Raw genomic sequence first — 26,590 nt, 5'->3', positions numbered from 1 at the left:
TCATATCATAGATAAATTTTCACAAATGCCTAGGGTGCCTAAATGGTTTTCTTGGCTTCACTGGAGATGGCTGGTAATTATAGATTTGCTTTGTTTATGTCACCGTATTCCTATTATGTTAATATGTGTGTGCAAATTAGTTAGTAGTTTAAAACCTATACATACTTAAGGTACTATACAAGAAGATATGTCAAAGAAATAATCAATCCTCCCAAGTTTCCTTCATATGCTACATCTATAGCTTTTCTTCTTCCTTCCTAATTACAAACCTTAAATAGAATTCGTGCCTCATATCGAATTTACCGAGTATCATAATTCCTCCAGGTGGTAAAGATACCTCGAGACAAGTGCTGGGCATAGAAGCCACAGGGCATAAATCTGCAAAGAAGTAAAAAGCTAACCTTTGCAAACAATATGGCTTCTCTCTCACTTACCAACTTTACATTTCCCTGTATGGCCCCGGAAGATGACTGGTTAGCCAGAGACGGGTAAGATTCCTCAAGGGAGGAACAACCTAAGACAGGCACAGTCGCAGGGGGGCCATCAGGTGAGAATTTGGGGATCAACAGAGGTGAGGCTCAGAACCTCACCCCCCCTGCTTTGAGAGAAATCTTCTGCATCCGTGGATGTCTTGCTGCCCTTGTCTAGCCTGGATTAATACTTAGTCCATAGGCACACACCTGATCATCTGATCATCTATATTTGCCTTCTTACAGCACTATGTTTTCTACCTTTATCTTGCATCTACCTACCACTTCAGCATTTTATTAAAAATAAAAATAATAATAATAATAGGAGAAATGTGGGATCAACATATAAATCAAGTACAAAAATCAAATGAATATTCATATTTGACCTGATGGTTTATAGGTCATATTGCATGATCAAAACCGAAAGTTTCTGTGATGAATGCCCTTGTACTGTTCACCATGTAAGAATTTATTCACTCTGTAAGAATTCGTTCACCATGTAAGAACTTGTTCGTTATGCTTCAGAAGATTGGAGACTGAGGAGAATTAGGCTTGAGATGGATTAATGATTGTACATTGAGCATTGACCCCCCTATACTGAATTTTATTGTTGTTAACAACCATTTCATCAATAAATATGAGAGATGCCCTCTCAAAAAAAAAAAAAAAAAAAAAAAAGAAATACAAATGGCCAGCAGGCACATGAAGAGATGCTCCACATCGCTAATCATCAGGGAAATGAAAATCAAAACCACAATAAGGTATCACCTTACACCAGTCAGAGTGCCACTATCCAAAAGACAAGAAATAACAATTTTTGGTGAGGATGTGGCGAAACAGGGACCTTTGTACACTGTTGGTGGGAATGTAAATTGGTACAACCACTTGGAAAGCAGTATGGAAGGTCCTCAAAAAAACTAAGAATACCATTTGATCCAGGAATTCCACTTCCAGGACTTTATCCAAAGAAAACAAAATCCCTGATTCAAAAAGATATACGCACCCCTATGCTTATTGCCACACAATTTCCAACAGCCAAGATATGGAAGCAACCTAAGTGTCCATCAATAGATGAATGGATAAAGAAGATGTGGTACATATACCCAATGGGATATTATTCAGCCATAAGAAGAAAACAAATCCTACCATTTGCAACATGGATGGTATTAGGTTCAGTGAAATAAGCCAGGCAAAGAAAGACAAGTACTGTATGATTTAATGGAATCACAAAAACAAATATAATTTGTTTGTGGAATATAAAAACAAAGCAAAACAGAAACATAAGAAGAAAACAAATCCTACCATTTGCAACATGGATGCATCCAGAGGGTATTAGGTTCAGTGAAATAAGCCAGGCAAAGAAAGACAAGTACTGTATGATTTAATGGAATCACAAAAACAAATATAATTTGTTTGTGGAATATAAAAACAAAGCAAAACAGAATTAACAAAATAGCAGTAGACTCCCAGACACTGGGAAGTAACTAGTGGTTACCATGGGGGAGGGCAAGGGGTGGTGGGTTAGAATGGTAAGGGGGATAAAGGGGCACAAACATGTTCAATCATAATGTAAGTTGGTCACAGGGATAGTAGTATAGCATGGAGTATATGGTCAGTGATTCTGTTACATCATTCTATGCTGACAGATAGTAACCACACTAGAGGGGTGAGGATTTAATAATGTAACTGTGAAACCACTGTGTTATATACTTGAAACCAATATAAGATTGTGTATCAGTGATACTTCAATTAAAAAACAAGCAAAAGAATTAAATGAAATAATATATGAAAAGGTAACTGGTATAGTTACTGGTATATACTGGTACTTAATAAATATTAATTACCATCTTTCCTGAAAATATTACAAAGAACAAGAAGATAAGAAAGATAAATTTTGGTTAGAGAGAATAGGAAAGGATTCTTTTTTTTTCAGCAGATGTTATTTAGACCAATCTACTGAAAGATGAGGGGTTAGAGCATTTCAGGTAGGAACAAGAGAGTGAGGGGTATATTCTGGGGCAGTAAGCCAATTCAGGTACCTGGCCCACAGGGTACTAAAGGAATCTGTACATGATTCTGAAAGATGGGCGGGGTGCTCATCTGGAGGCCTAAAATTCCCAGCTAAAGGACTTGGGTCTTACTTTACAGGCAAAGGAAAACCACTCAGAGATTTTTGTTTTTTTTCAAGTAAGTATGCCAGAATCATGTGATGTGAGGGATGACTTGGAGGGGAACACCTCAGAAGTCAGGAAACCAGTTAGAAGGCTATTACAGTGTGAAGGGCTGAAATATGTCCAGTGTTGTAGGAAGCACAGGAAACTCAGAATTAGAATGAAAAAAATGTAGAGGAAAGGAAAGGAATGAATCATAATAATGTCCTGATTTTGATAACTGGAGGGATGGTATGTTTTTTTACCTAAGAGAAGTAATGAAGCCAAATATTCACTTATAAATTCAGTGGAAATTATAAATTTGCATGTAGTATTTAAAACTAAGAATATAATCTACTATAAAATACAAAAGGACTGTCATGAACTTTGATACATCAAAAAGTACCCTAGGTTCCCATTATTTCTGTATGCAAAACATAAAGAAAACTATTACATAGTGTTGTATTTCAAGGAATGCAAATCTAAGGATCTTCAACAAGGTTATAGTAAGAAATAACTGAGAAGTTACTTACCTGAATAATTTTCAAGGGAGAGTCAGGCTGATAAATCTGAAGTCTAGGTACATAATGAACCAGCATGTGAAGCATGTTACAAGCTACCTGGGCTACTGTTTTATTAGTAAACTGTAATAACAATAATAACAAAAAACATTGTTATAAAAAAATTACTCTTGAACTACTATACATTAATGTGTTAGCTGCTGAAAAATTTTAAATTTCATAGATGCTTTTTGTCGCTCTGTATTTATGTTTATTAAAATACATTAGAAAGATATACAGATACAAAATAAAAAACCACAACACATTCCAAAGACATAAGTAACTTTATATTTAATTTGTAAAGTTTGTCCTCATTAAAGTTTTATTCCATTTTCTCTGACCTAAATTTCTGTAATGACCTCTAAACTGCTTATCTTGTTATCGATCTTTTCCCCATCCCAATCTACTATATACCCTACTTCCAAATTAATCTAAAGAACTGCTCTCATGATGACATTCTCTATGCTTAAAACTGTTAGATGACTGAGTATACCCAGTGGTATAAAGTCAAACTTTTTACGCTTAGCTTTCTATGACCAAATCTTACTCTTCAAGCCCTGACCAAATGTCTCCTCTTTCCAAAGTGTTCTCTGATACCCAAGTCAAAGTGATCTCTGCTTCCTCTGAACTCAATCAACAGTGTATATGTTCCTTTTAGCCACTACATTATTAATCTGTTGAGTTTAGTATTTAATTTTTATTTTCATTCTGGTATTCCTCAGTCTTCCTAGCAAAGCGCCTCAAACATACTCAGAAATATCGGTCAAATAAGTAATATTTGTACTTATCATGTTCAGAGTTCTATGCAGATACAATATTACAAAGTCTGAAGATAGAAACAGTATCATGTATCCTTTCACAAACAAAAAATATCCATTTATCATTCAGACTTTCCAAATAATTAGGTAATTATTTCTGAACAAATCTTATTCTGATTACAAAGAGGGCATTTAACTTGCATGATAAAGCCAAAAAACTGAACAGCTCAAGAACTCAGGAAGTAATAAAGATCAAGGAGTAGCTTACAAAAATACTGATTAAGAATGATAACCCTACATATGCTGTTAGATGACTAGTTTTCTTTTTAGGAGTCAACCATATGTCTCTTAGGGACAAAACCAGTATATAATACCATAAAAAGTTGAGATAAAATAGGTCATCACTAAAATATCCTAAATTCAAGGAGTAGGATCACTTTTAAGGAAAAAGGATTAAGGAAATAATATAATAATAAATTAATAAAAACATTTACAAAAATTTCTTTCTATAAGGGCACCTGATATTATTAACATTTGGAGAAAAATAATCATGCATTCTGTACTATCTTAATATATTCCACAAAATAGGTTTTTTTTTTTTACCTTTAAGGAGACACAAATCACATTCAGAGCTTCCTTAATTTGAGGATGATTAGATTCATGGACTAGTTCTTCACAAATCCAAATACCTAAACTGCAAAGTGCTACACATCTGCAAAAAAGGCAACCAACAATGATATAAATAAAAGTGGGTAAGCCTTTAAATGAAATGAAACCACCACCAGAACCAAACATCCACAATCAACCAACACAGACTGAACACGCACTGTTTAAATGCATTAATCAGTTTGTTACTCTGCACATTAGCTCTTCTTAGGAAGAGAAAGTGGAAGGAAACATCCCTAAAACTCTAAGCCTAATGTACAATTATAACTTACTTCCAAGTTTATAGGTGGGGATGACACATAGCATCTTTCTAACAAATCTATAGTAACAAATTAATATTGTCATAAAGTTTCCCAAACAAATATGTAACCTGCTTTCAAAAAGGAAAGAGTAATTTTGTTGACTGATAGCAGCAAAGTGAATTTAAGCAAAAACATGAAGCTGCTCGGATTAAGTCGAATATTATTTTCATCTTTTGTATTTAACAGTTACAAATTCTTTTTAAAACAAATTGGGAAAATAAAATTTATATACTTTACAAAGGAATTCCAACAGAAACAGAATTTGTAGAATTTTTGTTCTGTTCCCTAATATCTTATGGTTTCATTTCCCTACTTCAAATGCATTTCAGCTTGAAGGGAATTATTTGATGATCAAAATCAGTAAGAATTCTATTAGTATGTTCAAGCCTAAGCTTCTGACAAAGCATAAAATGGTTCTCTCTAAGAATTAAAAAGTCAGCTCCTTCTAGTGTTCTGGTATAATGGCATGTCCTGGTAATGATATTCTTATGTTAAATTCAGCAGAATGCTAAATTACAGAACAGCTTAATGCAGAAATATTTTTCTTCCTGAACACAGTGGATCAGAAGTTCTTAAACCCCTACTTTAATTCAATCATAGTACTAATGCTACTAAATTATTTACTATAAAGACTACCAGAAAATCTTCTAAGCAAAATCTACTGTTATATTTCTGCCTTACTATTGCCCACACATACATCTCAGGTAACACTTAGAGATTTAAATAACCAAATTTCAGATTTAGGAATGGAAAGAGCTTAAACCCTAAAGTAACAATAAAACCTGAAGTAAAGCAAAGCTCTCTAGGGATGAAGCTAACTAAGGTATAAATTATGAGAACAAATGCTTAAGATTATTTCTGTAATAGAGGAGCAAGATCACATGAAAAATGTGTGTGTGTGTGTGTGTGTGTGTATGTGTACACTTTCCTATATTCCTCAGGTTGTCAAAATAATCTAGATGATTTCCAGTATGGCTAACTGCTCCTGGTCAGATTTTATGGTATATGCTTCTAAGACCTCACATTCCTGAAATGTATAGGAGAACAAGTTTAGAAAATTAAGTTCAACTTCTGAGATTTTCCTATACTCTCAATATAAGTTATTGTGTTAACAATTTCCAAGTCTACTTACAGGCATCTATGTTTTAGGCTTCAATATTCTTTCACTTGAGAGGCAACATACTTTAAAAAAAAAAAAGGAAAAGAGGGGGGTAGAAGATCTAGAATCTGAAGCTCTATGTTCAAATCTGGGTTCTGCCACTTACTATTTATGTATCTAGTAAGGCTCTAAAAACAAACTGCCAGGGTTTTATCATGGCTCTGGCCAATTCTGGGTGATAGAGCAGATTAGTTAAATTCTCTGGGCTCCCCCCATCTATAAAAAGGAAGATAAAAATTGTACCTCTCTCCTACAGTTGTTGCAAAGATTAAATGAGGTATTAAGGTGTTTAGACTAGGGCTTGGCACATATGAAAGGGCTTAAAAAATGTTAGCTTTTAAAGTCATCAATTTCTTGCTAGAGAAGTTGGAAAAATTATGATTCCAGTAATTTCTTAAAATTGTGATGAAGATTAAATGAAACAATATTATAGTAAAATCCTTAACTTAAAAGGCTGTCATTATTAACATAGAAAATGCTATGGAAATAATACTGAAAATCTTCAAAACTGGGCTAACGTTATCATAAAATGAAAACACAGAATAATGGAAATGACAATGTTATTTTCTGGAGTAGTTATCTAGTATCAAAGTGCAATTAATATAAAAGAATAATTTAGGAGATTTGTTTTTATTAACTCAGCTATTAAGAAAAACATGCCAATGATATAAAAAGCTACAACTATATACCTCTTTTAAGCAAATTGTTCATTTAAATTATTTTTAGATATCAGAAAAAGAAGAGGTTTAAATTATAATTAGAATCCAACTGGTCAAAGCCATGATCTTTACCACTATGAACCTCAGGTCAAAAAATATGTAGGTGATCAAAAAAGTTGTTTTGCAGAGATAATGACAGAGTAGTAGTAACACAGACTACTTTTGACACCAATGACAAAGAATTAGCTTCAAGGAATATAAAACATAAATTAGTGATTTGGGGGGAGAAAAAGGAACAGGGTGTGCTATTGGTAATCTGCTGTTTAAATCTCAACATTTTTGGGAAAAGTTCAGTAAAACAGAGAAAATGCCAGCTTTCACTTCTTAATAAGACATTAAATAAAGGATAACATTCTAAAATCTTATTACTTATACTGTATTTTTTAAAAGTATCTTGATCAAAAATTTTGAATACTATTATTTATATAGAAAATACTATATATACTATTTTCTTAGATATACTACTTACCACAATAAAAATATTTTCTTTTAATTCAATTCAAAAAACATTCACTGGGTAATTATTACTACATTTCAAGGTACTGCATGAGAGATAGTCACAAACATAATTGGAAGGAAAAGTAAAATGTACTTAAATAAAACTAAAGGAAATCATTTTAGATACAGAGGGTAAAGATACTGAAAAAGGTAACTAGGATTTTATTTTTTTAATGAAGGTCTGAATCTAAATCATGAAGAAAGTAGTGGTAATTCAAATTTGTACTTCAGAACAGCTTTGGTGTAATCTAAACAATCTGGACTGCTAAATAATTCAATCAACTTCTAAAATAAGATTCCAAGAACAGAATAGTTATGCCAAGTTTTAAGAATATCTGACCTACCGTGCAGGACCAGAGGGCTCATCTCTTGCCGAGCTTAATACAGTTTTGACTATAAGCTCCTAAAATAAAGGGGAGATAGTTAGTAGCACTGACTAAGATTTCATTCATTCATCCAAAAAATATTTATTAAATGGCCACTATGGGCCCAGGCACTGTGCCAGCAGCTTAGGCATACAATAGTGAAATAAAACAGAGAGTCTTTGTTCTCACATACATACTTTAATAGAGTCCAGTATTATTCATAAAATTAGCTAAACTAATAAAGAAATGGTATGGTCTGACTGTTTCTGTCTGCCCTCCCACCCAGAATTCATATGTTAAATGTAACCCTAGAGATGATGGTATTATCAGGAGGTGCTTAGGTCAAAAGCATGGCGCCTTTAGGAATGGGATTAGTGCTCTTATAAAAGAGACCCCCACAGAGCTCCCTAGTTCCTTCTACTACTCTATGAGGATGAAGTGAAAAGGTGCTGGGTATGAACCTGGAAGAGGGTCCTTGCCAGAACACAACTAGGCTGGAGCCTTGATCTTGGATATCTCAACATCCAGACTTGTGAGAAATGAGTTTGTTTTTTCATAAGCTACCCAGTCTTGTAGTATTTTTTTATAGCAGCCCAACAGAGACTAAGACAAATGACTTCTGAAACTTATAACCAAATTATATGTTTAAAAAAATAATGTTTTTCCTGATTAGAAGAAGAAGAAGCTCACCGTAAGATAATTTAAACACATGTAATAGCACAAAGGTATATCTTTTCAAAACGTTGAGAAACATCGCTTAAAAGCAAGCCTCCTCACAGAGGGCAGCAGAAATCTCCTCCCAAAACCATATATATTTTTGAAAATACAACAAATAAAACTATGCCTAACAGAGAGACCAGAGGATATAGTACAACAGCCAGGCTACATCTACACCTGCGAGAACTCAGCACCTCACGAAGGGGATAAGATACAAGCCGTGGCCCAGCAGGACCTGAGTGCTCCCCCGACCCCAGCTTCCCAGCTCCCCAGTGGTAGGAAAGGAGTCGGAGCAGGGAGGGAGTGGAAGCACAGAACTGCTAAATAACCAGCCCTAGCAATCTGCACCGGGAGCACAGACACACATTGCATGGTGTGCTGGATATTAGGGAAATGGAAAAGTAAAATCTGTGAGGAGATCCCCACAGAGGGCTCCCCTGGGACAAAAGAAAAGTGAGTGCTTTTTGAAAGTTTTAAAGGGACAGGGGCTTCACACCTGGAAGAAATCGTCCCAGCACACTCAGCCCAACAGCTGGGAATCCCAAAGAACTTCAGGCGCCCTAACCCCCTGGGTGGCAATGCAGCTCTGAAGCCCCTCACACCATAAACAACCTGCTGTTCATTCCCATCCAGTGCAGCCCTGGCAGAGCAGCCTGAGAGCGGCTGCGCCCACAGCAGCTGCTCAGAACCTCCTCCCGGCACGCAGCTGCCAGGGCCAGACCCGGAGCCGCCATCAGCAGACAGCTGCCTAGTGCAGGCAGAGGTTTAAAGGGGCACCATTCTCGGCAGGAGATCACATCCAGTGGGCCTGCCTCTCCCCGCAGGGCTCTGAGCAGCCCCACCCACCACAGCTAAGGAAATTAACCTGGAGCCTGCTCCCGGGGTGCAGGTAACTGGCACAGGCAGCAGAGAAGGGCAAGGCGACCAGCACACAGGAAGGGACTTTGCTCTCCCAGCTGACAGATGCGCTACCTGCCTATGACTACCTCTATTGCCATGAAAAGGCAGAAGAATTTGGTCCAGTCCAGAATCATCCAGACAACCCCTGAGAGAGGACTAGGGGAGATAGATTTAACCGATCTTCCTGAAAAAGAATTCAAAATAAAGGTCATAGCCATGCTGATGGACCTGCAGAGAAATATGCACGAGATAAAGGATCAAGTTGGGAGGGAGAATACAGAAATAAAAATCTCTGGAAGGTTTAAGAGCAGACTGGATTAGGTGCAAGATGCTGTTAATGGAATAGAGTTCAGAGAACAGGAATACAGAGAAGCTGAGGAAGAGAGAGATAAAAGGGTCTCTAGGAAAGAAAGAATATTAAGAGAACTGTGTGACCAAACCAAATGCAACAATATTCGCATTGTATGGGTACCAGAAGAAGAAGAGACAGAAAAAGGGATAGAAAGTGTGTTTGAAGAAATAATTGCTGAAAACTTCCCCTAACTGGAGGAGGAAATAGTCTCTCAGACCATGGAAGCCCACAGATCTCCTAACATAAGGGACCCAAGGAGGACAACAGCAAGACATATAATAATTAAAACAGCAAAGATCAAAGACAAAGACAGAGTATTAAAGACAGCCAGAGAGAGAAAAATGGTCACCTACAAAGGAAAATCCATCAGGCTATCATCAGACTTCTCAACAGAAACCTTAGAGGCCAGAAGAGAATGGCATAATAGATTTAATGTAATGAAACACAAGGGCCTTGAACCAAGAATACTGTATCCAGCATGTTTATCATTTAAATATGAAGGAGGGATAAAACAATTACTAGACAAGCAAAAGTTGAGGGAATTTGCCTCCCACAAACCACCTCTATGGGATATTAAACAGACCACTCTAGATGGAAGAACTCCTAGGGCTAAATAGATGTCACCAGAGAAAATAAAATCATAGCAAAGAAAGCAGACCAACTAAATACTAACTAAAGGCAAAAAATAAAATCAACTATTCACAAAAGCAGACAAAGGAAACACAAAAGTGTACAGCTTAAAACACCTAACATATAAAGAATGGAGGAGGAGGAATAAGAAGGAGAGAAATAAAGAATCATCACACTGTGTTTATAATAGCTTAATAAGTGAGTTAAGTTAGCTGATTAGATAGTAAAGAAGCTTACTTTGAACCTTTGGTAACCACGAATCTAAAGGCTGCAATGGCAATAAGCACATATCTTTCATTAATCACCCTAAATGTAAATGGACTGAATGCACCAATCAAAAGACACAGAGTAACAGAATGAATAAAAAAGCAAGACTCTATATGCTGCTTATGAGACTCAAACCCAAAGACATACACAGACTATAAGTCAAGGGATGGAAAAAGATATTTCATGCAAACAATAGGGAGGAAAAGCAGGTGTTGCAGTACTTGTATCAGACAAATAGAATTCAAAACAAAGAAAGTAAGAAGAGATAAAGAAGGACATTACATAATGATAAAGGGGGCACTTCAACAAGAGGATATAACCATTATAAATATATATGCACCCAATACAGGAGCACCAACATATGTGAAACAAATACTAACAGAATTAAAGGAGGAAACAGAATGCAATGCATTTGTTCTAGGAGACTTCAACACACCACTCACTTAAAAGGACAGATCCACCAGACAGAAAATAAGTAAGGACACAGAGGCACTGAACAACACACTAGAACAGATGGACCTAACAGACATCTACAGAACTCTACACCCAAAAGCAGCAGGATACACAGTCCTCTCAAGTGCACATGGAACATTTTCAAGAATAGATCACATACTAGGCCACAAAAAGAGCCTCAGTAAATTCAAAAAGATTGAAATTCTACCAACCAACTTTTCAGACCACAAAGGTATAAAACTAGAAATAAATTGTACAAAGAAAACAAAAAGGCTAACAAACACATGGAGGCTTAACAACATGCTTCTAAATAATCAATGGATCAATGACCAAATTAAAATAGAGATCAAGCAATATATGGAAACAAATGACAACAGCAGCACAAAGCCTCAACTTCTCTGGGATGCAGTGAAGGCAGTTCTAAGAGGAAAGTATATAGCAATCCAGGCATATTTAAATAAGGAAGAACAATCCCAAATGAATGGTCTAAAGTCACAATTATAGAGATTGGAAAAAGAAGAACAAATGAGGCCCAAAGTCAGCAGGAGGGACATAATAAAAATAAGAAGAAACAAATAAAATTGAGAAGAATAAAACAAACAAAAAAAATCAATGAAACCGAGAGCTGGTTCTTTGAGAAATTAAACAAAATACATAAGCCCCTAGCCAGACTTATTAAGAGAGAAAGAGAATTTACACACATCAACAGAATCAGAAATACGAAAGGAAAAATAACGATGGACCCCACAGAAACACAAAGAATTATTAGAGAATACTATGAGAATCTATATGCTAACAAACTAGAAAACCTGGAAGAAACAGACAACTTCCTAGAAAAATACAACCTTCCAAGACTGACCAAGGAAGAAACACAAAATCTAAACAGACCAATTACCAGCAACAAAATTGAAGCGGTAATCAAAAAACTACCCAAGAACAAAACCTCCGGGACAGATGGATTTACAGCTAAATTTTATCAGACATATAGAGAAGACATAATACCTGCTCTCCTTAAAGTTTTCCAAAAAATAGAAGAGGAGGGAATACTTCCAAACTCATTCGATGAAGCCAGCATCACTCTAATACCAAAACCAGGCAAAGACCCCACTGAAAAAGAAAATTACAGACCAATGTCCCTGATGAACATAGATGCACAAATCCTCAACAAAATATTAGCAAACTGAATTAAAAATGCATCAAAAAGATCATCTATCATGATCAAGTAGGATTTATTCCAGGGATACAAGGATGGTACAACATTCGAAAACCCATCAACATCATCCACCACATCAACAAAAAGGACAAAAACCACATGGTCATCTCCATAGATGCTGAAAAGGCATTTGACAAAATTCAACACCCATTCATGACAAAAACTCTCAACAAAATGGGTAGAGAGGGCAACTACCTCAACATAATAAAGGCCATATATGATAAACCCACAGCCACATCACATCATACTTAACAGTGAGAAGGTGAAAGCCTTTCCTCTAAGATCAGGAACACGACAGGGATGCCCACTCTCCCCATTGTTATTCGACATAGTTCTGGATGTCCTAGCCACAGCAATTAGACAAAATAAATACAAGGCATCCAGATTGGCAAAGAAGAAGTCAAACTGTCCCTGTTTGCAGATGACATGATATTGTACATAAAAAACCCTAAAGAATCCACTCCAAAACTACTAGAACAAATAACTGAATTCAGCAAAGTTACAGGATACAATATTAATACACAGAAATCTGTTGCTTTTCTGTACACTAACAATGAACTAGCAGAGAGAGAAATCCAGAAAACAATTCCATTCACAACTACATCAAAAAGAATAAAATACCTAGGAATAAACCTAACCAAGAAAGTGAAAGACATACCCTGAAAACTACAAGACACTCTTAAGATAAATTAAAGAGGACACTAATAAATGGAAACTCATCCCATGCTCTTGGCTAGGAAGAATTAATATCATCAAAATGGCCATCCTGCCCAAAGCAATCTACAGATTCAATGTAATCCCTATCAAAATACCAACAGCATTCTTCATTGAACTGGAACAAATACTTATAAATTCATAAGGAACCACAAAAGACCCCGAATAGTCAAAGCAATACTGAGAAAGAAGAATAAAGCAGGGGAGATCTCACTTCCCAACTTCAAACTCTACTACAAAGCCACAGTAATCAAGAAAATTTGGTACTGGCACAAGAACAGACCCACAGACCAGTGGAACAGGATAGAGAATCCAGACATTAACCCAAACATATATGGTATGATAAAGGAGCCATGGACACGCAAATGGGGAAGTGATAGCCTCCTCAACAGCTGGTGTTGGCAAAACTGGACAGCTACATGTAAGAGAATGAAACTGGATCATTGTCTGACTCCACACACAAAAGTAAATTTGAAATGGATTAAAGACCTGAATGTAAGTCATGAAACCATAAAACTCTTAGAGGAAAACATAGGCACAATCTCTTGGACATAAACATGAACAACTTCTTCATGAACATATCTCCCCAGGCAAGGGAAACAAAAGAAAAAATGAACAATTGGGACTATATCAAGCTGAAAAGCTTCTCTACAGCAAAGGACACCACCAATAGACAAAAAGGCATCCTACAATATGGGAGAATATATTCATAAATAACAGATCCGATAAAGGGTTGACATCCAAAATATATAAAGAGCTCATGCACCTCAACAAACAAAAAGCAAATAATCCAATAAAAAAATGGTCAGAGGAGCTGAACAGACAGTTCTCCAAAGAAGAAATTCAGATGGCCAACAGACACAAGAAAAGATGCTCCACATCACTAGTCATCAGAAAAATGCAAATTAAAACCACTGTGAGATATCACCTCACACCAGTAAGGATCACCACCATCCAAAAGACAAACAACAACAAATGTTGGCGAGGCTGTGGAGAAAGGGGAACCCTCCTCACTGCTGGTGGGAATGTAAGTTAGTTCAACCATTGTGGAAAGCAGTATGGAGGTTCCTCAAAAAGCTCAAAATAGAAATACCATTTGACCCAGGAATTCCACTTTTAAGAATTTACCTAAGAATGCAGTAGCCCAGTTTGAAAAAGACATATGCACCCCTATGTTTATCGCAGCACTATTTACATAGCCTAGAAATGGAAGCAACCTAAGTGTTCATCAGTAGATGAATGGATAAAGAGGATGTGGTACATATACACAATGGAATATTATTCAGCCATAAGAAGAAAACAAATCCTACCACTTGCAACAACATGGATGGAGCTAGAGGGTATTACGCTCAGTGAAATAAGCCAGGTGGAGAAAGACACGTATCAAATGATTTCACTCATATGTGGAGTATAAGAACAAACAAAAAACTGAAGGAGCAAAACAGCAGCAGACTCACAGAACCCAAGAATGGACTAACAGTTACCAAAGGGAAAGACACTGGAGAGGATGGGTGGGAAGGGAGGGATAAGGGCAGGGAGGGAAGAAAGGGGGCATTATGATTAGCATGTAGAATGAGGGAGGGGCATGGGGAGGGCTGTACAACACAGAGAAGATAAGTAGTGACTCTATAGCATCTTACTACGCTGATGGACAGACTGTAATGAGTATGGGGGGGGGACTTAGTGATAGGGGGTGTCTAGTAAACATAATTTTCCTCCTGTAATTGTAGATTAATGATACCAAAAAAAAAAAAGCATGCCTCCTCTTCTTTGATAATATGTAAAGCATGATGTGTGAGTTTTGGGATAAGTGTAAGATAACAGTTAACATTCTGTAAATGATTAAAATAGTCAAGAGGAAGAGTGAAGAGAAAGTAATTATCCAAAGAGAGAATCTTGTAGTGAGTTTCTCTGTACAGAGAAAAGGAAACTAGTCTATTAAGGAGTCATAGATAGAATACTTAAAAGAAGCAAGAAGTAAATCATGATGCATCTGTCAACTCAAGTCAAAATTGAAAGATTTAGGAAGGAGAAGGACATCAACAGGGTCAAATACTAGAGTGGCTAAGGAGAGCACAAGGATGTCACTAGGTTTAATGATTAACAGTATGTTCATTCCTTTAAAAAAATCATTCATCCATTTATTTGCTCATTCAATAAACATTTATTAGCTATCCAGATTATAAACTCCTTAAGGGGGAGTAAGAGTAACCTTACCTACTAACCTTCGTAAACTTAGCATCTAGCCCAATAGCTGGCAATTAATGGATAGCTGGAAAGTATCTATTGTTTAAGCCCAAGAGCTTTTTATGTAATAGGTCCTGTCTTAGGTACAGGATGGCTAAGACAGTAGCTATCCTTAAGAAGCTTACAGTCTAGGAAGGGAGGCAGATTTCTAAACTATAAAAGCAGATGGTGTGTACAAGGTTCTATGTGAACAAATAGTTCAACTTGGGAAAGTCATAGAAGACTTTACAAAGGTGTCTTAGGTAAACAGGATTTTGACAAACGATCAAGTATTAGATTATGTGTGTGAGGGTGATTAAGAGAAGCAAGAAGAAAACAGGTCTATATATTGATGGTTTAGGCAGAAGGAAATGCATTTTTAAAAGCATAGAACCAAAACACTGCATGGTAGGTTTCACGTGGCTTTCAGTTTATAGCACATAGGAGGCTGGTTTCAGTGAAAATGTGAAAATTAAATATAACCATTGTGGCATGTATCTTTCCCCTTAAATCTTCATTTTTCTGACTAAGAATAATCATCACTTTCTTAGACTCCTTGCTTTCTTCATCATTATTAGAATTAGCTCTTATTTTGGAGAATCCCTCCCACCATACACAAAAAAGTGTTGTTTAAATCAGTTCAACCATTACTGCCTACAACAATGACCAGCAGAGAAAAAGCCCACTCTGAAATGGAGATCATAACTAGAAGGTTAGGCTAACCCTGAACAAACTAAAAAAGTCCTAAGTGATTTACAACTATTACCTGTAACTGACCTTTAGGTTCTTATGAAAAATGGAAGAAACCAAAGTATTGTATCCTTGAACAATAAAGGTCAATTTGTATAGATTTTATTAAGTGTAAGTGTAGATTTGCACTGACCCATACAATTTTATGTTCATGTGAAGTTCACTTGATTAGCAAATGTTTTCTGAGTATATACTACATGCCAAACAGCACGTTAAGCTCTGAGGATACAGCAGTGAACAAGACCCTGTGGTGTTTGTCTAAAGTATAAATCAGACACTAAACAAATAATTACAAGTGTGATAAGCAAAGACAAATATAGGTGATATGGAAAGTATAGGCAAAACTCCTGATAAAAACTGGATTAAAAACTTCTGTCAGAAAAAAGCAAAAGTTAAAAAACAAAAAGTTAGTAGCATGAGTTCTGAGGAGTTGTAAGGCTTCTTTTCCCTTCAAATTCTAGTAACCAATTCTAGTCTAGTCACACAGACCATCTGGCAATTATTGTAACAGGCACAACTTCTGGGGACTGTTAAACTCTTGGAATTGTTGACACATGGGCATTTAGTTAGAGACAGGTCTTAACTTAGTGATGGAATTATTCACTACCAGGCACATTGCTGGATCTAGAGCACTAAGTGCCTTTATCCTAACTAGAAGACCTGACCACACCACTGCTCCCCACCTTGGTCTAAGAATTACTCAGTCCAGAGGACTAAGGATGCTGGTCATTTCACATTTTCCTCTTCAAAAAGGGCCTGATCTCTACAGAGGCACAAAACAACTTTATACAAATTTTTTACTTTAAGTTTTTAAAAAAGGGTATAAACAACAATTAAGAGCACATGTGCTCTTAATCTGACATTATTATGATTTTTTAAGGCTTAATATCTGAGTTAAGTTCCATCAGCAATTGTATAGTTATTGTTTAATTTTACACCATCTTCTGTTCAAATCTGTTAATGCTTCAGGAACATAGGAACCCCACCCCAATTGGCATTTCCTACAGCAGAAAAGAATATACCATTACATTGTTTGGTTCATCACATTGAGAAATTGTGAGAGGAAGACATCAAATATGCAGGTTTAGTGCCATCTCAATCTTAGAAGCCTTCCATTAGCAGCTTAGCATCTGGCTCACAGGATATTTCAAGAAAAGTGAGTGAATGAAATCAACCCTAAAAAATGACATGTGAATGGGTTCATTAATGAGTCAAACATTTCCAGAGCAGTTATGAACACACAAAAAGGCTTATGATCTTAAAGGATCCAAATTCCAGCCTTTGTGTCTGAGGGGTACAGCTGGTTCACATTACTTAACAATTGTGTAGATTTGTAAAGGCAAAGAAAGAATACAAATTTTATCAAGTATACATTATGATTACAAAATCATTTAAATGCTGAAAATTATCATCGTATTTCTTACCTTAACATCTGTAAATTGAGATACAGCAATATCAGGAATGTTGGGATGGAGAGCAGGCAGTTCACAATATAAGCTGGGAAAGCAAACCAGAGATCCCAGAAGAACTTGTGCTTCAACTCTTGGTGCCTATGTATCAGATTTTAGTTATCTTTAAAATGTATTTGATTATGTAATTAAATTAGCATATTTAATATGCTAAAATATCCTCAACATATTATATAGGGAAGTGAGCATGTAAGACAAAACTTCAAAAAGTTAAGAGGAAACCAAAGACATTGAGGTTTTCACCTATACTTTTCATGTAAACTACTGTGATTCTTAATACTGGCAGTGCTTTCTTTAACAGCAGTTAACAAGCAGAAATCAAACACAGTTAATGAGATTGTAAATAAGAATATTTCTTAGCCAACAGCATAAAATTATCCTAATTTTAAGAAAAAATATACTTTCATTTTAAAGGCAACTCACATATCCTAACGTATTATTCTAATGAGCAGATGTTTTATCTATGACTATCTAAGGATAAATAAATAAGGATGAAAATGTTAACTATGCCTCCAAGAAACAGGTACTAATCTAACTGGTTTTTATTATATTATGCACATGTAAAAGCACTGCCTATGCTACATCTAAAAACAAAATTAGAATTTACACACAGACTGCGGATGAAGGTAACTTCATTTTTTTACCTTAGTTGTATTAAACCATTTCTGAAATATCAGCACTGAACACTTCTTTTTCTTCTACCTTTTGGGGTCTTTTTGGTTAGTATTCTTTTATTACCTTAACTCTAGCTTTAAAAAACAAATTGAGGTACGTATAATAAAATGCCTGGCTGGGAGTTGGCAGAGGGAGATAAGGGGAACGCATTAACAGAAAAAAGATGATATGTCTGGGATCTAAAATAGGAATCCAAACTGCAGAATTTAGACTGTGCACCTCCAATCATCCAGAGGAAAAGACTGTCCTCTACCTTACAGTGGAGATGTGGGTATCAAGTCTGAGTCCTTCAATGATTTGGTTTCCTGTGCAGCCTTTCTCAATAGGTGTTCCTCACAGGAACCACAGAAAACAGAATGTGATTATTTTTTCAATTTTCCCAAGGGAGTTACATAACTGGTATCCCTCTAGATGTGCCAGAGGGAAGTTTAATCACATAAAATGGATGCCTAAGGACATGAGGGCTTAATTCTTCTAAAGAACCTTGAGAAAGTCTGCAAGAAATGTGCTGACTAGTCATCTGGAATAATCAGTTAACTGAATAATAGTTTTCATCATAAATTGATAAAAAATGACATTTGTTTACATATCAGTCTCCTCTGAGTTCTATCAGCTTTGGTCAGTATCCTGGAGATTAATAATCTATATATACTGGCAATACTGTCTTGTAAATTGTTTATCATTTTTAGTTTATCTTCAATTTACTCCTAATTTAATAATTTTTAATAGTCCCAAAGTACAGATTCAATCATCTCTCTCCCTACTTTAAAAAATTTAACTGCTTATCTAATATAGCATTGTATTCTGATTCCTGGCATTCAAGACATTCCAAGATGTAGTCTAAAGTAGCGCTCCTCAATCTTTAATGTTTATTGCAATCATTTGGGAGACAGTTTAAATGCATATTCTGTTTCAGTAGGTTTGGAGTAGGGTCTGAGATTCTACAAGTCTAACAAGTGCCCAGATCATACCAAATATTTCTTGTGTGCAGACCACACTTTAGCTTGGTTGGATATAAAATACCTTTCTGCTTCTTCTGTCCACTAGTCTAGTTACATTAACGAGCTTCTACACGAAATGGATTATTCGTCATTCTTAGAACACAGCTTACTCATGCCCATTTCCCTCTGTCTGCACTATCTTCCATTTTCACTTATAAAAAACACTACTCATCTTTCAAGGACTTATTCATATATCTTTTCCATGAAACCTCCCCTGATATCTCTAAAAAAAAATAAGATCTCTCTTTTGTCTGAATTACCAAATAATTTTAACAAACTCTTATACTGCAAGTAAATATGTCATACAATATTCTAACCATGTTACAAATATTAATTCAATCCTTATGAAATAACCCTGTGAGGAAAATTATTTCTATTTTATAGATGAAGAAACTGAGACATGGAAAACTAAATAATTTGCACAAGGTCTCACAGCTAATAAAATGGCAGAACTGGGATTTGAACCCAGGAAGACTAGCTCTAGACTTCATTCTTTTAACCACTATGCAAAACTCCTCCTATTGGTACCCATTTGTTGCCCTACATTATATAGTCGTTAATATACTTTCTTATCTTCCCAGTAGCAGACCGTATGTTCTTTGGGCACAATGTGTACCTCATTTATTCTATATCCCTCATTATTCTTCCAAAGGAATACTTTGTAAATAAGGGGAATCAGAAGTTTATACCACAAAAGGGATTAGTACCATGTCAAATACATAGTAGGTACTGAATAAATACTAACACATTCAATTAATAAACACCTATAAGCGTAATGCTGTATTAGGCCCTGGAATACCAAGATGAGTAAGACACAATCACTTGTTCTCAGGGAACTGGAGAAACAGAGTTAATAACTAGCTATAAATACAGGTTCTTATTTGCAAAATTCCTCTAAGTGACTGTATCCAGTTACATGGATTTCAATACCATCTTTAAGCTAATGTTTCCCAGCTTCACAATTTGAGTCCTGACAAGCTTTGAGATCCTGACTTGTACGTGCAATGGCCCTTCTGACATTTCCTCATTGTTGTTTAATAGGTAGCTTCCTATGCTCCAAACAGAATACCTTCTCATTCACTGCTGGTCCCTTGCAGCTTATAAATGAAGTAATGTGTATTAAACTGCTTTCCAAATTGTTAAGTGCTAGTCAAGTATAACTGATTTTTCTCTCCCAAATACTCTTAGCTTTTTCTAGTAGACTTTCAGTTAATTGTTATTACTCATTTGTACTTTGCTCCAGAGAGATCTAAAACACAAATTTGAGGTCAGTCCTTCCTAAAGTCCTTCAACGGTTACTCATTCTTTCTTAGGATGAAATCTAACATCTTTAGTACTATGAACGCAGCTACTGCCTTCCTCTTTAGTTCACCTCTGCCACTTACATATAAATGTTCCAGCCATGCTGTGTTACTTGGCATTGTCTCACAGCTCCATAGTTACATGAAAAATCCACATGAAACGTTTTAAGACTTTAGAGTTTCTTTCTCCTCTTTTGAAATTGCCCATTGCCCTTTCTTTACTTTCTTCCCTCACTCTGTTTCCTTTCATTTCCTCAATTTAAAATTCTGTTTTACTTAGATTTAATCTATTTTTACAGCTCCTGAGTCAATTCGTCAATTAGTTTTAGTATTTTCTTATACTTTAGAATTTATTTCTTTTTAATGAGGGAGAAGCAATCAATTCCAATTAAACTCTAAATTTTCCTGAAAATCAGCTTATGTTTTATCAACAATGGTTCTTTGTTGCTTTGTTAGTTGAGTCCTGGTTACTATAGTCTGTCGTATTATGAACAACAGGAAATAAAAACTTACGTTGAGAAAAGCTGAAGAAGCCACTCTACCAGCTGCTATAATAAAATCCATTATAAGCATTGTGGCACCAGGCAAACCAAGTGAAAAAAACTGAGGTGAGCAGTGCTTGATGATTGTATTGACAATATCCTTAAGAATAAGAAAATAAGAGGCAAGGAATATCACAATGCAATTTTGGGTATCAGCTAATCAATATCCTTAAAAAACAGATAACATATGAAGTAATAAAACAGGTAATTACCATACACTGGCTGACTAATTGGAAAGACTAATTTTAATTCCTTCAAATAACCCATGCTTGGAATTATATTCTGTCACAGGAAATTATAACACATTTATTTAACTGACATCAATACAACATTTTTTTTCATACTAGAGAGCAAGCTGGAAGGCTGTTTGCTTCAGAGGGTTAAAAATATAAGGCCTATGTATTGTAAAACTGAATGCAGAGTTGATCCTCCCACCATCTATTTGCCTCCATGTGTTATCTCTTCTGATCTCTGATGCTGCAAGACCTGCTATGTGGCAACTGGATTCTCCTTTTTAATAAATTGAAGTCCTTTGATGTAGATATCTAGCTTCAGAAATCTAGACCGAGACATTTTTGAGGGAGTATTCTTAATCTGGTTATTCATTCACTTCCTTTGTAATTTACCATGAGGATGCAGTATAATAGGTTGTATTATTCAAATGATTTATTGTTTAAAAAGCTCTTTTCCAGTAATTAAAAGTATCATTTTATATGAGACATGTTTATAAGGTAGAACACTGTCAAGTAACCATTTCAAATTAATGCAACAAGTTTTTCCATTTTTCAGAAAGAGAATACAATTACCTCAATATTAATTTAATGCTCTCTAAATGAACTGCAAATGACATTTAACCACATTACAATAAAAATGTTTACAGTTCTTTGACTTGCAACCTCCCACACCTTTTAATTTTATGGACAGGATCAAGACCCCTACAGTAGTATTCTAGAGTCATAATGATGACTATTTAACATAATGATAGTATTGATACAAATGCCAAGTCAACATAATTGTTGCTATGCTAATACAATCTATGATAATTAAGAAAATGTGATATGCTGACTCTAGAATAGAAAAGACCTCTGACAGCTGCACAACTAGATGAGCAAATCCATGTGCCTTCAGTGCCAATTACCAATTACAAAATGCCTAAGAGTAAGTACATTAGGATATTAAAGGAAGATGCTGTTAACCTAAGCAAAGGATGGTTTAATCTCTTTAAAAAGTAAACTAGTTGGTATAACATTATATATACCAAGAAGAAAGATGCATTTAACAATCAAGTCAATCCCGTAATTAAAACAGCTTGTTTTCAAGTATGTTTTAAGAACAAATAGTTATAAAATTGGAAGAAACCTGTAAGTAAACCACTACATAAAAAAAGTATTTTTAATTCTAGACCTTTAAAGTCAATAATTATACAGAATCAAACACAAACTTAAAGTAACTTGTGAGAAAAGGTATATATTTACCTGATCAATATGAAGCAATCCACAATGCATTATATTGTAGAAATGTGTTAGAAAATCTCTGTTTGGAGAAACATCTTGTCTTCTTTTCATTGTATTACAAATAAGTTTGTAAGCATGTAATTTACCCTGTTTGTATTTATCAGTCAACATGGTTGCCTACAATTAAGAGACATGGGTTTTAATACTCAAAAACAAAACTGTTAAATATTTAAATAACTGAATATAGTAAACAATGTATCTGTTTTCATTTATTCCTATGTTGGCCCAAATTTTTTAATGAACTAAGTAACAATTAACTGAAATTTTTGCTATCATTAAAATGATACAACAGAGGTATTAATAACCACACTTTCACTTAGGAAAATGCAAATAATACTTAAAAGAATCACCTCTTTTAAAAGTACACAGCATATTCTGTGACACAAATTCAAGGTTTATATTTTGCTTATAATAAGAACAAAATTTTCTATATTCATTTTTGTTTTATTAAATAAAAATGATGCATCTTATATAGTTTTGCTATGCCCATTTTCCACTCTATATAACCACTAATGATTGAAAACAAAATGTTAGAAGACTATACAGTAGCTAAACTATCTATCAAATGTTTAATACTGACCACATATATATTTACTAAATAAACTTTCAAATTAATATTTTACATAGTAAGTTTACCTTGAAAAGCCATGGTGTAAGAATTCTCAGTGGAGGAATCAAAACTGGTGGAGAAGGGGAGGTCAGGTTATCAGTTGAAATGCCGAGGTTATCTCTAATCTGCAATTTTCAAATAAAATGCAACAAATTTATTAAAAGTGTTCTTTCTTCTACTGTGTTTTACCTTAAGCTTGAGTTCAAATTCAGTTTTAATCACTAACTATACGTTTAATCATGGCTAACTGACTTGATCATGCTAGGCACCAATTTATAGAAAGGGAGGATATGACAACATTATGAGTTTTCTACTACTTAAAACTTTATTTTTCCTTCCTTCTCCCCTTGTATCTTTTCTTTTCTTTTTTACCTTAGCTAGATTCTGCCAAAGTTCACAGAGGTAATCAAAAACTTGAGCATGTATTTCAGGATCCATAATAGCATTGACATCTCCCAAAATGCCTAGCATTCTTCGCCACATCACAGTAGCAACATCAGCATGCCATCCTGTGAGAGTACCCCCTGCCATCACACTGCAACATTCAGATGGAAATTCACTGATTTCTATAGAAAAAAAAAAATACACAAGTGTAAGTAATTTTTCAGAGAATGGACTACAAAAACACAAGAGTCAAATTAACAATTTTAAATATTTACATAAGTGAGCAAAAGAAGCATCACTATGCATCAGTGTTATTTTTTTCCTTGTAAGGTCAAAGCCTCACTAGTTCATAAATCCTTAATATGGCAATAATTACATATTCAATAGTGTTTCTATCAAGATTTACCAAAGGAGGAAATGAAGCAGATATCAGATGGAGAAATTTATGTTTGCTATAAGGACCATATTTAGAAGTATATATGCTCTCTTTCATCTAATAGCTACTTCAGGTTATATTATCGAATCAATAGAAAATCTCAAGCTGAAGGCAGATCCTGTAGAAAATCTTCACAAGCCTTTTCCTTGTAGTTAAAATTTCTAAAATAAACATATTTTTACATTTCACAATTAAGTCACACCTAGCATTAAAAGGGATATCACAATGGCATGGAAAAATATACATTTAAAAATATTTAAACATAATCTAAAATTTCCATAATTATATTTCTTTTGTTAATATTGATAAGATTATATATAAGAAATATAAGTAACCTCGGGTTCTAGGCTCCTTTATGTCACTAATTATGTGATTTTGGACAAGTTATTTAATAACCTCCACAAGGCTACACTTCCTCATCTGTAAAATGGTTTAGTTACACATCATTGTAGGTCTCCTCCAGTTAAAAAAGAAAAATCTATTATTCTATTCAGTGTATATAATGGAAAGGGAAAATCATCATAAAGTCAGTAAAGATTTTTCTTGCTTGATAATAACTCGATGTACTGATAATTTACAAGATTCTTCTTAGTGTATGTACATCCTTAAGCTCCTAATGTGTAAATTCTTTCTCAACGTAAAGTGTACAATAATTGATAATATTATTAAAAGGTTGCTAACAAGCTTTTCACAGTAATGAAAAATAGATTTCTTATACAAAACCACTCAATTGAAACAAAAAGACACTGAAATTTTAACCATCACTATTAATATCTCCGTACTTCATATAACCTTCATAATGCAGTGATAAATCAACTGATTTGTCTCTAACCTACTCTTCTCAAGGTAAAGCTAACAAAATTTTAAGTGATCACAAAGCAAGCAACAACATGTGATCCTTCTGTTTACTAGATTGGGTTGGTAGTGGTGTGGGGTAGCTAGAAAGGGTATTATTTAGACAACTCAGGAAATTTAACTATAAACTGAAACTAGTGATGTATCAGTGTTAAATATCCTGAATGTGCATTATACTGTGGTTGTGCACTGAATGTACACTTATTCTTAGAACATCCTTACTGAAGTGTTTAGACGTGAAAGGTCTGTTATCTATAATAAATGGCCCCAAAACAATGAAAGAAAGGTGGGGGAGATGGGGTTGTTTTTGTGCATGTATATAGATACAGAGAGATAAAAGTGGTAGATAGATAGATAGATAGATAGATAGATAGATAGATAGATAGATAGATAGATATAAATATGGAGATAAAGAGATAAAGTGGTATATATAGATACAGAGAGAGATAAAGATATTAACAACTGGTGAGTTAACAACTGGTGAGTTTATCTGAAGGATTTATGAGTATTCATTTTAATAGTCTTGCAACTTTTCTTTAGTTTAAAATGTTTTCCGACTGGGCAAAAACTAAAAAAAAAAAAATTGCAGGCCAAACAGAAGAAAGAAAACATCAGAAATAATCTACAAACCGAAGATTTGGACTATGTAATTGCAAAGTAGTTACATATTAAGAGAATAAATACATTAAGAAAAAAGGCCAGAAGTTATATGGCTTTCCATTTCTTCCTTTGGACAGAGAGTAAATGTGCTGCAGTATCAATGTGAACTGGCATTTTATATTATCTGTTGTAAATATCTCATCAAATATGTCCTTGACCAAAGTTTTTGGCATATTTGCAAAATAACATTTTATCCTGATGCTTGTTACACCATGTAGGATTTAACAAAAATAACTTTTCTTAAATTTATAATTTCTGAAGTTTCCCAGGCACTTTTTAGCATTTACTTAAAAAATAAAAATACTTCAGTTGGACCACCTACTTTTTAATGAAAATAACTTGATATAATTGCAGACTCAAATTAGTAAAAAATAATTTCACTGAAAGCCTGATTAGCAAGTGATAATGCTATTAGTTTCTCAAGTGAATCAGCAGTTTTTCATATACAACATTAAGAGTAATAATGCCAAATTGTATATTTCCTGATTTAGGAAAAGGTACTGTATCAATAAATATAATATAAAAAAATAATGCAATCACGAATGGTAGGACTATAATCATCTATAATAACAACAAAAATCAGAGTATGAGTATCTCTTTAAGAGCAAAAGAAATGTTATAGTAACAAATTTTTAAAAGACAATAAAATATATTGAGTAAATACATAATACATAATTAAGGTTAGGATACCTTGTTTAAGATCTCCTGACACTAATGCTCTGAAAGGAAAAATGCCAAATATCTAATTTCCAAATATTACCTAGATCATCTGGTGTCTGAAGAACAGAATGGTGGAGCTTCTCATCAAGCTGTAGATCTTTCTGTTCCATGTGATCTACATTCAATGTGGAAGGAGAAGGTGTCTGTGACCTGGATTCCAGGGCTGAATGGACTGGAGAAGCACTTTCTGAACCTGTAAATATAATTTCATAAAATTACCATAAAAAGAATATTCAATACCCCCTACCTAGGATGTAATGCTTTTTGAAACCCCAGTAAAATACAAATGAGAAACATCAAAAGACAAAACAAATTACAAATTGACCAAAGAGGTCACTAAAAATCATACTGTAGAAGATCGTGTAGCTAAGGGTCTTATCTCATATTTACTATGGGACTAAAATGGAATCAGAACTGTACATATTAGTTAATAGAAGTTATCACTGAGAACACGAATGTCTACTTCCATTCCGGGTCCGCTAGTAGAATGTCTACTTCCATTCCGGGTCCGCTATAGAAACTCTGATACTCACTGGTAATCTATTTCACTTGCT

The 26,590-nt window shown here is 34.8% G+C and overlaps 1 protein-coding gene across 7 annotated transcripts in view; it reads right to left on the bottom strand.

The window, feature by feature from the left end:
- The window catches only part of RALGAPA1 (Ral GTPase activating protein catalytic subunit alpha 1), a 266,532-nt gene that overhangs the window by 121,062 nt on the left and 118,880 nt on the right, over positions 1-26,590 (bottom strand). For all 7 annotated transcript variants that reach the window (XM_073211346.1, XM_073211345.1, XM_073211347.1 and 4 more), the window contains 9 exons: positions 26,077-26,229; positions 23,354-23,547; positions 23,008-23,106; positions 22,333-22,488; positions 20,829-20,957; positions 17,294-17,419; positions 7,627-7,685; positions 4,542-4,650; positions 3,154-3,264 (listed from right to left, as the gene is read on the bottom strand). In XM_073211346.1, the coding sequence (XP_073067447.1) occupies positions 3,154-3,264; positions 4,542-4,650; positions 7,627-7,685; positions 17,294-17,419; positions 20,829-20,957; positions 22,333-22,488; positions 23,008-23,106; positions 23,354-23,547; positions 26,077-26,229 (1,136 nt within the window). The remainder of the gene's footprint in view (positions 1-3,153; positions 3,265-4,541; positions 4,651-7,626; positions 7,686-17,293; positions 17,420-20,828; positions 20,958-22,332; positions 22,489-23,007; positions 23,107-23,353; positions 23,548-26,076; positions 26,230-26,590) is intronic.

Source organism: Manis javanica, chromosome 8 (genome assembly GCF_040802235.1).
Source record: "Manis javanica isolate MJ-LG chromosome 8, MJ_LKY, whole genome shotgun sequence".
Taxonomy (NCBI): Eukaryota; Metazoa; Chordata; class Mammalia; order Pholidota; family Manidae; genus Manis; species Manis javanica.
The sequence above is the reverse complement of the archived record's forward strand: the minus strand, read 5'-3'. Positions and strand labels throughout refer to the sequence as shown.